The sequence below is a fragment of the Pituophis catenifer genome, unplaced genomic scaffold, assembly GCF_029215685.1.
Source record: "Pituophis catenifer annectens isolate HBS135680 unplaced genomic scaffold, rPitCat1.0.hap2 SCAF_1, whole genome shotgun sequence".
NCBI classification, from domain to species: Eukaryota; Metazoa; Chordata; class Lepidosauria; order Squamata; family Colubridae; genus Pituophis; species Pituophis catenifer.
The window spans coordinates 193,567,341-193,581,132 of NW_027256881.1; the positions used below are offsets into that span (position 1 = coordinate 193,567,341).

Genomic DNA, 13,792 nt, shown 5'->3' on the forward strand with positions numbered 1-13,792 from the left:
CCGTTTTTTCCCGAGTATAAGATGCTCCAGACTATAAGATGCACCTACCTTTTTTGGGGAGGAAAACAAGAAAAAAAAATCTGCCTCTGCCTCCCAGCAATTTGTCTCCTTGCAGCAAACAGTGGAGGCAATGGCAATCCTTGCAGCCTGAAACAGCTGATAGTGGGAGGCCGATCCAACCGACAATCAGCTGCTTGTGCTAATCAGGCTGTGCTGAAGCTGAAACGGGCTGTTTGCTGCAAGGAGGCAAATTGCTGGGAGGCAGAGGCCAAAGTGTGGGGGCTGGCAGGTGGGCGGGGCTATATTTGGTGTATAAGATGCACCCAAACTTTCACCCTCTTTTAGGAGGGGAAAAGTGTGTCTTATACTCCGAAAAATATGGGTAGTTATTTATAAACTAGTCTCTGGGTTGACATGATAGGCTAAACCAGACAGAACACATTGATGCTTAGCTTATTCAGTAAGCTCAGCTGATTAGGTCTGGCTTCAAAAAATGTTATCTGGAAAACAATGGAGAGTTTCGTTAAAACAAAGTTTTATATTCTAAAAGATTGATCCTTTGTCCCAAAGTCTATCCTCCTAAGATGCCAATAACTTCAATCACTACTTGACATTTAGTTAAAATGTTTCAATAAAAGAGAAACAACAAACCATTTGAAAATGTATTAATTTAATCAATTTATGGAGAACATTTAGGACCATTTTATTAATAAGCAACTATAATGTCAACATTGTAACAGTAGTTGTACAATTAACTTATCAATACGTGATCAACATGTTCTACATAATTAGCAGAAATTTCAATTCTTTCATTAGCTAGTAATATAGTGGATTAACTTTTTAATTTGATGTGCAACCCCAAAATGTTATATTAAATGTACCCATGGATGTGCTTTTAAACTTTTTTTATTGGAACCCCATTTGAGGCTTCAATCTGAATCAAGAAGGTCGGCTGAAAAAAAACACCTGCTCTTCTCCCATTTATGCCATGATCCAGACCCAAACTAATCACCCTACTGCGACATAAAAAACCACCACCACAAGGCAAATACAGAGATACATTTAACGTAACAATTTAGTCCCTAATATAGGCACATTTAATATAAAGTGACTCCTAAGTAACTGGTTTTCTAAACTGAAAACCACAAAACTCCATTCTTCTTAAATTCAACATTTCTGAAATGGTGCACAAACATGTGCCATTGAAAGATCTAAATACCAATACTCTGGTTTACAATGTTGAATTTCAAGCCCTCTCCTGCATATCTTAAGAAAACCAGATCTAACTAATTACATTCCAGGCACAAAAGGTTGATTCCCTCTTGTCCATTTCTGTTACTTCTTCTTCACAATCTACTTTTGAAAGGCCTCCTCATTTGCCTCATTATATGGGGGAATCACAGTTTGATCCAAGGCCCTTCATCTGTGTGGGACATAGTTGTCTTAATTCTTTACATCTCATTACTTGCTATGAATTGGAAGCAACTGTGAACAGTGGGCAACTTGTTCTATCAGGGTGGCACTGAAAACATTTTAACTAATATAAAGCTGATCCTGTAAAACTGATGTTAAAGGGTATTTCAGGCAGAATCCCCCCCAAAATTGCTCATGGGGTATCAAAATGGACCTTTTCTCTTACAATTTTCATCCTAACTTCAGTTACCTTGAAACCTATCAAAGAAATGTGTAGTGCAGCCTGCAACAGGGCCTACCATAGTCCTCACTGAGAGTGTCTGGAAAAAGCCCATAACAGGGCTAGAACCAGTCTGAAAGCAGCAAGGCACTTTTCCAGGCTCACTCATCCTGTCCATGAGCAGTCCTGAGCAGTTATCACAACGTTGTATTAAGCATCTTGTCTTGTTTAAAACATTTTCATTATTTGGTAAGAGCACCTGCTGGGAAGTGCTCATGCTATGATTAGACCCTCAAAAGCATGGGCACCATACATGGTTTTATTCCATCTCCAGCAGTTTTGCTCCATGAGGGAAAAAGTTTCTGAGCTTCCTTACCCTCTTGGCTTCTGCAGGGTTGTGTATATTTGGATGTCTGGTGAAAAATATTGCAACTTCATCAATAAATAATTTTGACTCTATTGGTCATTGGATTCTCATGAAAGGGCATCAAGGTATTACAATGCAGCAATGGAGAAAAATTAAATATGCCATCTACCGATATATAGCTTTCACAAGTCTGTCGGCATGCCATGAAAAGATAAGCAACAGCTTCTTTATTTGGTGTATTTCTGATTTTTTAATGAACATCACTTTTCAAAATTAGCATTCAGCTAGTGCATATTTTACAAGTAACTCTTGCTAATACTCCAAACGATTTAACAATTAAAAAAGGTTTAGCAAAATAGGCATAAGTAAAGCAATTTACATTGTTCACAGTTATCTGCATTGTGTCTTTCTCCAAAAGCCTGTCTACCTTTGTGACTTCACAATTACTTTGATAGGACTGTACCCACATGACACAAGATTATACTTCATGATTTGAACACTCCTTTTTAGCTATAAAGATATGGAACATATCTGCAAAGTATATAATTCTGTGCATCCTAAGGAAAGAGAGGATTAAGAGAATCCCACCAGTAAAATAAACCAATTGAGCACCTTAAGTGAGACTAGAAATTTGGGGGATAGCATAAATTTGGTCACAAGAGAAGACAACCAGGAAATTTAACTTCTGCTTTAATTCTATCAAAAAGGCAACTTTATTCCCTGTAACACACATTTGGTTTATATTTGATACTCTACAAAAACAAAATCCAAATCCTCCATGTATCCCTGTATGGGTAAGAAACTAAACTAGTAATGGTAAGGATACCTTACCCTAACTCAGAAGTAAAAATTAATGCACATATGTGACCGTCTTTAACTGGAATCCAGTTGGATTCCACCTGCTGACAAACAGTTTTGTACTTCCCTTCTCTATAGTCCCCTGCATCTTCATTAGAGTCTACTTTGAAGAAGGGAGATGGAGTCACAGAGTATTTGAGCACCTCTCTCTTTGGCTGACAAAATCTTAACTGAGACCAATGGGCAACTAGATGGAATGATCCAAATAGCCAATCTCTGCTGAATACAATTTTATTTCTGTGGATTAAATTTAGAAAAATGGCTGCCTATTTTGTAACCATGGTAAGGAGCCATCAGTATTACAGTATAATAATGTGTAGGTGCCTATTTTAAAAGTATGTTTAAGCCATCTGCTATAGCAATCTTTAAGATTTGAACATGTGTTGATTTTTGTCTTGGACCAGATACCACTCATGTTTCTGAGTTTAGCTACATATTTAAATGTGTACATTAAACTTCAATTTTGTTATCAAAGCAGAATAAAAGCTAAAAAAATGTTTCAAGTACTTTTGTTTATATATGCTTCTTTACAATGAAACTGATTAAATCTCCTTATTTCACAATAATGGATTTGGATGGGTGTAACATGTAAAACAGTTTAGTCCCAATAAAGCCAGCTTGATTTAGGCATGCTTAGTAAGAATAACAAACTCTAGGGAGCGGCTCTTCGATTAGCATAAAATAATATCCCTTCCTTCAACTTTTCTGCCAAAAGGAATGTTTGCTCAGGAGATTCTATTCTATCATTGACCGAATAAAATTCTAGACCCATTTCATTGTTTTAACTATCCTGTGAAATATTACATTATACATTTAATTTAAATGCTCATGGATACTTTTAGAAGCTTGGTATTTTGTTTTTGTGGGTAAACAACTTAAACATTGCTTTGATTTGTAAAGGCTGAAATTTCATTTTTTTTTCCTATTGGAGGATTAGAACTAATAGCACTATTTTTATTCTTACGAAAAGTTGCCCTCTAAAATAAAATGAAGACCGATTATGAAGTTTGACATTTTATGTAACAATGAATTCCAATATTGAGAAAGAAAGGTTTACTTTTCTGGCTCAGTAAGGTTGATAAGAGGATTTAAAAACATTTAATTTTTTAAAATAGTATCAGCATGTTTTGTCTCCTATCCAAATATCAACCTTTTTTTCTCCAATTGCAGCTTGGCATTGCTTCTATCTGCTTTAACTGTTCAACAGAAAACTGTACTTCAGTTAAATATACTCCTATTTTTCATCTGCTTCCCCAAAGTGCTTTTCTAGCAAGAAAGTTTCCAACCACATCAGGGTCACTCTCAAACATTTTAGCACCTACAGCAGGAAAGCCATCCAAATAGGTTATCAATTGAATGGATCTAACTATACTCTGAACTGATTGCATGTGAACAGTCTTCACTCTGCAATTGAAAGAAGCAATAAAATTTGCAGGGAAGGAAAAGCTTTTGAAACTAAGTCCATGCTATTTTTGGATACTGGGAAAAGCTATGAGAGTCAAACATTATTCTTTCCGGTACTTCAGTGTGGAGAGTAACAAGGTTATAAAAGGTTTCCGTTCCCAAATATGTTATTGGGGTCCACAAATTGTTTGATGGATTTCAGCATCCCGAAGCCAACGTCAGATACACATTCTTTCAGCCAGTGTTTTCGTAACTTGCCCACTGGAAGAAAAAAACAACAAAAAGTGTCTTTAATATTCACCATAATAGCAGGAACCAATTAATCTTATGGCCATGAATGAACAAACACTGGGTGATAAATGCTTTTATTCAAAAATGAGAAATGTTTTGCTTTATTTGATTTATTGAGCCCACCAGACTATCAAGCTCATTAAGTTCAATGTATTCCCAAAGGAAACCTGGATTCCAGACTGCCTTTTCTCTTTACAAAGTGTGAAATTTAGATCAAGTTTAGGCAAAGATGATGTTTTGCATTAAATACAATTAAACTGAAGCAGCATATATTTACATTTGAGTAGAGAACTCTGTACTCTGTTTTAAACAAACAATGCACAGGCTATAATGAACTAGACAAAGTTATTTTATGAAAAACACTCCGGTTATCAAATAAACAAGAAAACACATTTCTCAAAAGTAGGGTGACAGATTTTGGCTGCAGTTCTATCTGTATCTATATTTAGGAGTAATTTCCTCTGAACCCAGTGGAATATTTTATTGGACCAAATGTGAATAGATACACAAGGAATTTGTTTCCAGTACAGACACTCTTAATGTGCATGCAAAGCAAATAATAATAACAATAACAATAATACCAATAAAATGGGGAGTAAAGAAAATAATAAGATAAATAATACTACAGCTAAATGGGTTAATAGATATTAGGCATTGTTTAACCTACATCTAAGTATTACATTTGCATCCAAGACTACTGCCAGCTGTCACTATCTTTACATAACTTTTTTTTTTGGGGGGGGGGGAGGGAAGGGAGGGGCTTCTTGACTCCTACTGACTGCCTGGACAAGTCCCTGTAATTTTTTTGGAAGTGGCTTGCTCTTGCTTTCTTCCTAAAGCCGAATGGCCCCAAGTCACCCAGCTGGCTGTGTGCCTTTAATTACTACCCCAAGCTGGTTTCCTCCCACAACTTAGAAAATTATAAATATGACTATAAACTTGACAGTTTATAACACACAGTCACAAAACTACAGTTGTTTTAAATGACATCAGTTCTATCATTAAGCAAGTATTATAACAGCAGTTAATCCTTGATTGAATAAATTGAAGCAGGTGCTGAATACAGCATGAATTTAAATCAAAAGCTTCAAGTATTTGTATGAAAAAAAAAATAAGTCGCAACCAATGCCTCTTGTCTTGGCTGCATTAGATGCCTCCCTCTGCCCCCCCCCAAACTAAACTAGGAAGTCCCATGTTTGAGGTAGCTGGTTAAATTGCCTCAGAAATAATGAATGATATGAACACCAACTGAGAACAGAGAATTATTGTTTCTTTCCCCTGCCAAATATCAGCCTGTCACCAAGCTCTCTGGAAAAAAAAAAAAGAAAAAAGGGAAGCCTGACCAGGAGTGCGTTCTCAGCCATCGATGTGCCAACCAGAGCTAAAGAGACAATGAATAGTCTAAGCCACTATACTCCATTATCTGTAATATTGTTTAAGTGAATGTATCCTGTGGATATAGATGTAATTGTCCAAAAAAAGACTGAAAACAACTGGTCCAACAAGCTGGAGCACATTAAAACCACAGCAGGATGTCCAACAGCTAGCAGGCCTGCCTTTTCCCCACCTCCACAACAATGCGACTCCACCAGGGACTGAACTGATGTCTGAGCAGCCACCAAACAGCCACTGCATATTTAATGAAGTTGCTCACCGAGTGCTGGAAAACAGAAGGTGCTTGGACTGCATCATTAGTTCTGTCACTATGATAATTTACACATCTATCTTGTCACATTTTCTATGCTTTATACTTTTACAATAATAAATCTAACATACATTTGATTAGCGAACCGGAAAGTAAAAAAGCTGTGCAGCGCACACCGGTGGTCTTTTATGAACATATTTGGTAAAGAAATTAACCCATTTGTAGCATAAAGCTGCAAACCCCGAATATCAATTTTCACTGTGTTAGAGGCCCACAGTTGCTTTTTTGCAAGTATAACCAGGCAAGGTGTCGTTTAAAAAAAAGATAATTTTATTTTGCCTGGAAAATATAGAGCCGTTTCTCAGATAAAATAACAGAAGCACCACCTGACTACATGAACTCATGAGGCAGAGTATCTCGCAGTAAAAGGTGCAATCTACTTTGCCTATTTTCCATAGTGTGTAAATATAACACTGGTTTTTAAATATCCAAATTATTTGTTAATTGCAATCGCTGATGTACATATTAACAGGCATACATACGTAACGCTCTTACTGTGAATCTTTAATCTTTATTCTGCTTTAAGTTTATAGTTACTGCTTTTATTCAAGCTAATTCATTTTAATTAAGACCTTTTTAGGTCTATTGAAAGACCTAAAAGCGCATTATTTTATTCTGCAGTATTTAATTTCTCAGCTACTGCAAATGCTTGCTTTTACCAATCCATTCAGCCAGCCTCTTAATATCTATAGTGGATTTGCTTCAGTGACATAGCTGAATAACAATTTACTTGAGACCTTGAAACTGCAAGTGAATATTCATGAACATCTCTTCAATAAACACATAAAAATACTGCCTAGCTGATAACTGCTAAATGAATCAATCAAACCATTTTTAATCAACAGAAACAAATACAAATGTGAAAGATTAAGCTATCTTGAATATTGTAGAAATATTTAAGAACCTATCAGAGTTTTAATTGCTTATTTTTATTCCAACTGATTATTCTATTCATCTAGGCTCAAAGATGCTAGTGTATCTCAAGATACTTATTTTAACACATTAGGTATATTACAGTGGACTGTTAAATTTAAATAACATGGACAGCCCCAATATGAGTGTTAACTACTGCACTATAATACACAGATACACACATGCAAGCAAATGACAACGGTGACCAGCCCACCAATACTGAATAGACTCATTAATGCAAAATCTGCACTTCTCACAATTCCTCCTCTGCATTTCCAAAGCTGTTGGCAATTGGAAGGTTAGCATAATGGAAGGGAATTCAAGAGAAGTTGGAAATGTCCTCTAATCTCTCTGCAAATTTTGTCTTCAAAATACAATGCTTTCCCGCGGAATAAAAATGTTTCCCTTTTCTGGTTTCAAATAATCCTAAGTAACTAACATTAAATGATATATTTATACACAAAATAAATACTGAGAAGAAAGCAACAAAGTTATTTGCAAAGGGCAACTATTTCTCATGAGGCGAATTTCTCAAGATTTTATTTTTCATTCCCCCCCCTAAAAAAGGGACTGTTAGGAGACTCTTTGGTATAAACTGTCTACTTCTTTCCACAGAAGCAGTAAGTACTATGAAGATTAAGTTAAACATGCTTTATATTCCTTATAGCCTCAAGTCCCAGACTACATCTGTTTTCTTTGATACACAAAACTAGAGTTAAAATAGCTCCATTTATCACAAGATGATTGTGGTAGGCAGACAAACCAGGCTGTCTGTTTCGGGATAGTGAAAGCAACTGTTATTAATCACAATTATAGGGCAAACTCTGAAGAGGAATTGCATCAATAATCTCCCTTCCACATGCAGGAACAAAAAGAAACACTAAGAATGTCATGGTAAGGCCTGAAGGTCAGTAAATAATAATAAACAAGGATACTATCAGTTTACTCCCAAATCATAAATTGCAGCTCAGAATAAGTATTAAAAGTCACTGTGGGAATTTAATACATGGTATTTGATAAAACTACTACAGAAATGCCTTTTTGTATTGAAAATACAAAATTCAAAGTTTATTTGTATGCTCTGCCAGGGAGCCATGTATTAATCCCAGACTCAAAATATGAAGAAACTACAATTCTTTGGTCAAAGTTTTAAGGCTTAGCTTCTATAACTATTGCATGCAATATTCTTTTGTTAAACTTGTCTCCAAATATATCCTTAGTTTTATAATAAGTAATAGACACAAATAGAACATGAGTTACATAAATAATACAGCCATTGTTAGCTGCTAAATTTCTGCTTAAATAACAAATTAATATAGCTTAACTCATGGACAGGCAACCTAGTACTATGGAGATCTGGTGCTATAATTTATTTCAACTGGTCAGGGCAAGAGAAATGAAAGCCCAAATCATAGCTGGTTGCCTGCTCCGCTCAATTGTTCTCTAGATCAATTCCAGACACTCCCTTTGATTCTGCCTACTGGCTCTCAATATTTGCTTCCAAGGCCGATGCAGGCATTCCCGTGAATGCCACTTCAACATGGCAGCCACAAATCATTGGTCCCAATAGCTTGCTTCTCATTCCATTCTGCCCAGGAAGACATTTCAGATTCATGGTGAGATTTCCAATATCCAGTCTGTAGCAAATCGTGAGATATCTGCTCAGAAATGTTACAGAACCAATGCAGACTTAGAGCATTGCTTCTGAGTACTCTTGACTTATATCCTTATAGGGACATTTTGTTCATCTTTAATTGCTCATCTTTAGATGGGAACCCATGTTTTCACATTTATTTTTTTATCCAAACGAGTGGAATATCCTAGAACTGAGCTCTTAATTTGGAACTGTTCAGGCCTCCTGCTTTTCTTGTTCAGTTCCCAAGCAATACAAAGCAGAATATGCAAAACAAAAAGAACCAGCAACCGCTGCAAGAAATGCAGTAAGAGACAACCTATCTCCTTTGTCATCCTACAAACTTCAGGTATGTTTACCTGGATGAGCAGTATTAGTGAATGGGAACTGCATGACAACAGCATGCATTGCCCTTTGCATGGATATCACGCACAGCCCAGATCCAAGATAGGTGTCTATCCACACCACAGCAGTATGCCTGGTAAAATGTACTATGATGGGATTTGGAGGACAGAGATCTCATAAGCAATTATTCCCTTTGAGAGCAAAATGATATAGAAAAACAACATAGGTGGATTGAAGACACCATTTTAAAATATGCATTCAGGAAACAACGTTCATTTGGCCATTATAACAAAGAGATGCTAGTCTTGAAAATGTATCATTGTAATCCAGGTTGAAGACAGGGGGTTTGCATCCATTAAGTAAATGATGAAATACTGTCAGGAGCAACAACAGCTTTGACAAGAAATCAGATAAGTTAATTATTGATATACTTGGGCAGATGATCATTTACTTCTATACATTGGAAGACATGGGCTCAAAGCTCCCCACCCACAGGCAGCCATTAGAAATACAGATTTTCAGCTCAGCAGTTTATGGGAACAGGTACAAGTTGTTTAAAAGGTTCTCTCAGAATCACAGAAAAAGCACTAGAAAGATATAGGCCAAGTGACTTGGGGGAGGGACATGTTGGGATTAAGGAGTTTTCTTTGATCAGTGACACATAAAGGGGAGAATGCTGAGGAATTGCTAACAGGAATAAAACACTTCTGTCAGATATATTGTTATGAAAGAAACGGCGAGTCTTCTGGATTTTAGGGAAAATAGAAATCCATCTTATACATGAAAAATGAGTTCCAGTCACAGCAGGCTGTTAAATTTCTAAATGAAATCCATTAAATATGGCATGAATTATTAGTACAGAAACCATGAGCCATACAGTATACTGTAAAAGAGATTCAAACATCAGCATAACCCACAGGATGGAAGAATTAGAACTGTAATAATTAAAATCTGAATCTTTAATTAGGGTGGAAGTTGCTGGACCACATGATTAATCAGCTTCAAAACCAAAAAGACCCCTTTTTTCAAAACAATATGGCTGAATATCCCATTTCTGAACATTGAGAAGACAAATCCAACTAATATTGTTTCAAGTGCAATATCTATGAAAACTGTTATGGCCATCTCCTAAGCAAAAAAGAGAGCATTCTAATGTCAATAGCCATGCAAGAGCAATATTTGACTCAAGCAGTTGAAGGGAGAATAGAAATGGTTGGGCTATGTTGGGTTAAAAGCAGCATCAGTTGCTGATAATTCTGCCTGTAACATTGGACTTGTGAATAAAACACTTGGAAAAAGAATGGCTTATAAATAACTTTTCCTAAGGTAATTGGAAGGACTTTGGTCATTCAAACTATGCACATTTTTTTTTTTAGAAATTTCAATCTTTAATCATGCCCCATTCTTAATTTCCTACTTTTTCCTTCTTTCTGTGTTGATGGACTAACTGAAGCAAAATAGAAGTTGAGATGCTCTGTCTTTTCCTTGTTATCTGTTGGTATTTTGCCTTTTCACTGAGCAAATACTAATTAGATTCTTTCTTTTCTTTTTCTACTGAAAACACTTTAAGCCCATTCGTTATTTAGTATCCTTTGCTAAGTCATCTCAGTTTAACTTTACACTTGCCTGACAGAAGCACTACAGTTCTTTCAACATTTCCTTTTTTACCTGGCCCCCTTTCCCATTTTCTTAAATGTGTTCTTATTTTATCATTAGGTTTTCACTAACCTTTTGTGTAGCCAAAATGGCCTTTTCATTGTCTTCTACTTTCCTTTTCACTAGAATAGTTTTCTTCAACACTTAGTGACTACATAAATCAGGGGTGTCAAACCCAATCGTATTGCGGGCCATATAAGGATGTTTTCTGCCTTTGCGGAACTGGAGTGGGTGTGGCCTGCATAGGCAGTACCCGGCCCGTGGGCTGCCAGTTTGATAGGCCTGACATAAATTCTAAGTCTTACTTTCCCTTACAATCAAGAATTTCAGCATTATATGATCCTTCTCCCACCCAATGTTCCAGCTACTTCCACTTCCTTTTTCTATCCTCTAAATAAGAACTATGTACAAGATAAATTAAGGGTTTTCTGGAATAGCTATGCTTGGCAAGGTTTCTCTCATGATTCTGAATTTAAGATGAGGCTACCAAAACAAACAATGAGAAATAAATTTCGTATTTTTCGCACTATAAGACGCACTCCCCCCCAAAAAGTGGGTGGAAATGTTTGTGAGTCTTATAGAGCAAATATTGTGGTGGGTGGAAGGGCATTGGTGCAGTGGCATTTGCCGCTGCCGCCTGTCACCAGGGAACGCTAGAGCCTTTGCTGCGGAGCAACCGATTGGCTGTTGGATCGGCCTCCTGGAATATCGCTGATAGCTTTCTAGGCGGTGGGGATTGCTGCCGCCACTGATTGCCTTCGCCGCCAAATGGCAGTGAATCCTGCCACCTAGAACAGTTGATTGGCGTTATTCCGGAAGCCCAATCCAACCGCCCAATCAGCTGTTTGGCAGCTAATTTAGGGGTCCCCAACCCCGGTCTGCAGCCCAGTGCTGGGCTGCAGCCTATTTGAAACCAGGCCGTGGAAGTGGCGTGTGTCTAAGTGCAGCTGCATTTGTGAAAGAGGGGCGCGCGTAACCATCCCCTCTATCCCCCGCTGCTTCCGCTAGTCTACCAAGCCTGAAAGGTTGGAAACCACTGCTCTAATTACTTCTACAGGAGTATTAAATACAAAGCATTTCACACAGTGACAGATAAGTGTACAATTCTCTTAAGTCTCTCTGTGTATTAATTGAACATGCCTGACAGATTCTAAAACTGGTTAGTTCACCTGTTATGTTCCAGCCACTCTATAAGCTTCCAGGAGAGATGATGAGTGTTTTATTTGCCAATGATGCTAAGCAGTCTAATTGGGCTATATTATACAGGAGTATCTTTTCTCTTTTTACAGATATATGAATAAAAAATCCCTGCTACACAGTGAGTAACTAAAAGTATGATCTGTAACAATACCTCCATGATGATGTGACAAACTTCCTCCATTAGCAAGGATTTCATCTCTAGCTGCTGTCTAAAAGGAATAAAGTAATTTAAATTATTCATTTGTTCAAGCAGGCAAAATAGTATGTTTCATTTAGTCATCAGCAAATATATAATATAAATGAAGGGTTTGTTACATTATTTACACCTAAATAAGGACAGTAGTTTTACTTGCAATTTACCTTTTGAGAGACGTGTTTCCAAAATGTTTTTAAAAGTCCCTGATAAAAATGAAAACAACTCCTTTCAAAGCATTTTCATTCTGAAGTTCTATGTAAACATAGAATGTAAAGAGCCTTGATAGTACAGGGGTTTAGTGCACCCTGTTATTAACACAGCTGCCTGCAATTTCTGCTGGTTCGAATCTCTCCAAGGCTCAAGGTTGACTCAGCCTTCCATCCTTTCTTAGGTAGGTGAAATGAGGACCCAGTTTGTGGGGGCAATAAGCTGACTTTGTATAAAATATACAAAAGAATGAAGGCTATTGCTTAACGCATTGTAAGCCGCCCTGAGTCTCCGGAGAAGGGCGGCATATAAATCAAATTAAAAAAAAACCAAAAAAAAAAACCATAATATTAGTTGCAATATGTATCAAAAGTGTAATTAAATAGCAAATGTTAGCACATATTCATCCTCACTTTTATTCCATCCAATTCTGCTAATAAGAAAAACTTCGTTAGAGTTCTGCAAATATCCTAGAAAAGCATCCCAACCAAAAATTATGGTCTTAATTGGATGATGGGGGAAATAGAGGCTACAAAAAAAATAGAAATGAGGTTAGAACTTGGGGAAAAAAACTTACGAGGGTTCAACTTGAAAAGAACTTGGATGGGAGAACCACCAGGAAATTCAGGGTCGATGAAACAGATGACCAACAAGGTTATAAAAAATAAACATCTCCTTAAAGCTATCAAACAGCCAGTTTCACATTTAACTTTGTAGAACATTTAAGTTATTAAATATGTAGAATTACCTCTATTTCTTCATATACCCGAATAGGGTCACTAATTCCTCTGTAGTTAAAGCCCAAATAGAAGTAGACACACGCACCGGAATCATACATCTGTGTCACCCTGTTTTATTTGGGAAAAAAAAAACACCATGTCAGATCAAATAACTTAGTATTCTTGTGCAGAGTCCAGTTTAAAAATAAACGATATGGCAACACTGGGATGTACTTGTACAAATATTCCCAGAATTTCCAGCAGCAGGACTTTACATTCCCAATGCAACATTTTACTAAGTTAAAAAGAGAGAGAGCAAAAGCTATATACAAGGGGTGGGGAAACCAGCAGAATTTCTTCTTCAGGAGTAGCAAATTTGTAATATAATGTGTGAACCAGAACAAGAGTTAAACTCAAGTATTTCCATCTCTCTTAAGTTTGGATTATTAAGTTTAAAGTACCCCAGCCAGCATCAGGATATTCTGGGAAGGCCACACATCTCAAAATGGCTAAGGTTAGAAAACACTGCATTATAGGGATAACAATGCTGCTGAAGCTGAACTAACTATGGTTAAAATTTCAGTCTGATCAACAGAGAAAAGCAAAGGTCATACTTATAACTTAGAAACCTTGACTTGTTTTGACTAGTGATGATTTAGATTAAGT

At 36.8% G+C, this 13,792-nt stretch overlaps 1 protein-coding gene across 2 annotated transcripts in view; it reads right to left on the reverse strand.

Moving 5' to 3' along the window:
• Positions 1 to 812: 812 nt before the first annotated feature.
• Positions 813 to 13,792, reverse strand: part of AGPS (alkylglycerone phosphate synthase) — a 55,997-nt gene continuing 43,017 nt past the window's right edge. For both annotated transcript variants that reach the window (XM_070932058.1, XM_070932142.1), the window contains 3 exons: positions 13,156 to 13,255; positions 12,156 to 12,213; positions 813 to 4,523 (listed from right to left, as the gene is read on the reverse strand). In XM_070932058.1, coding sequence (XP_070788159.1) covers positions 4,402 to 4,523; positions 12,156 to 12,213; positions 13,156 to 13,255 — 280 coding nt within the window. In that variant the 3' untranslated portion in view covers positions 813 to 4,401. The remainder of the gene's footprint in view (positions 4,524 to 12,155; positions 12,214 to 13,155; positions 13,256 to 13,792) is intronic.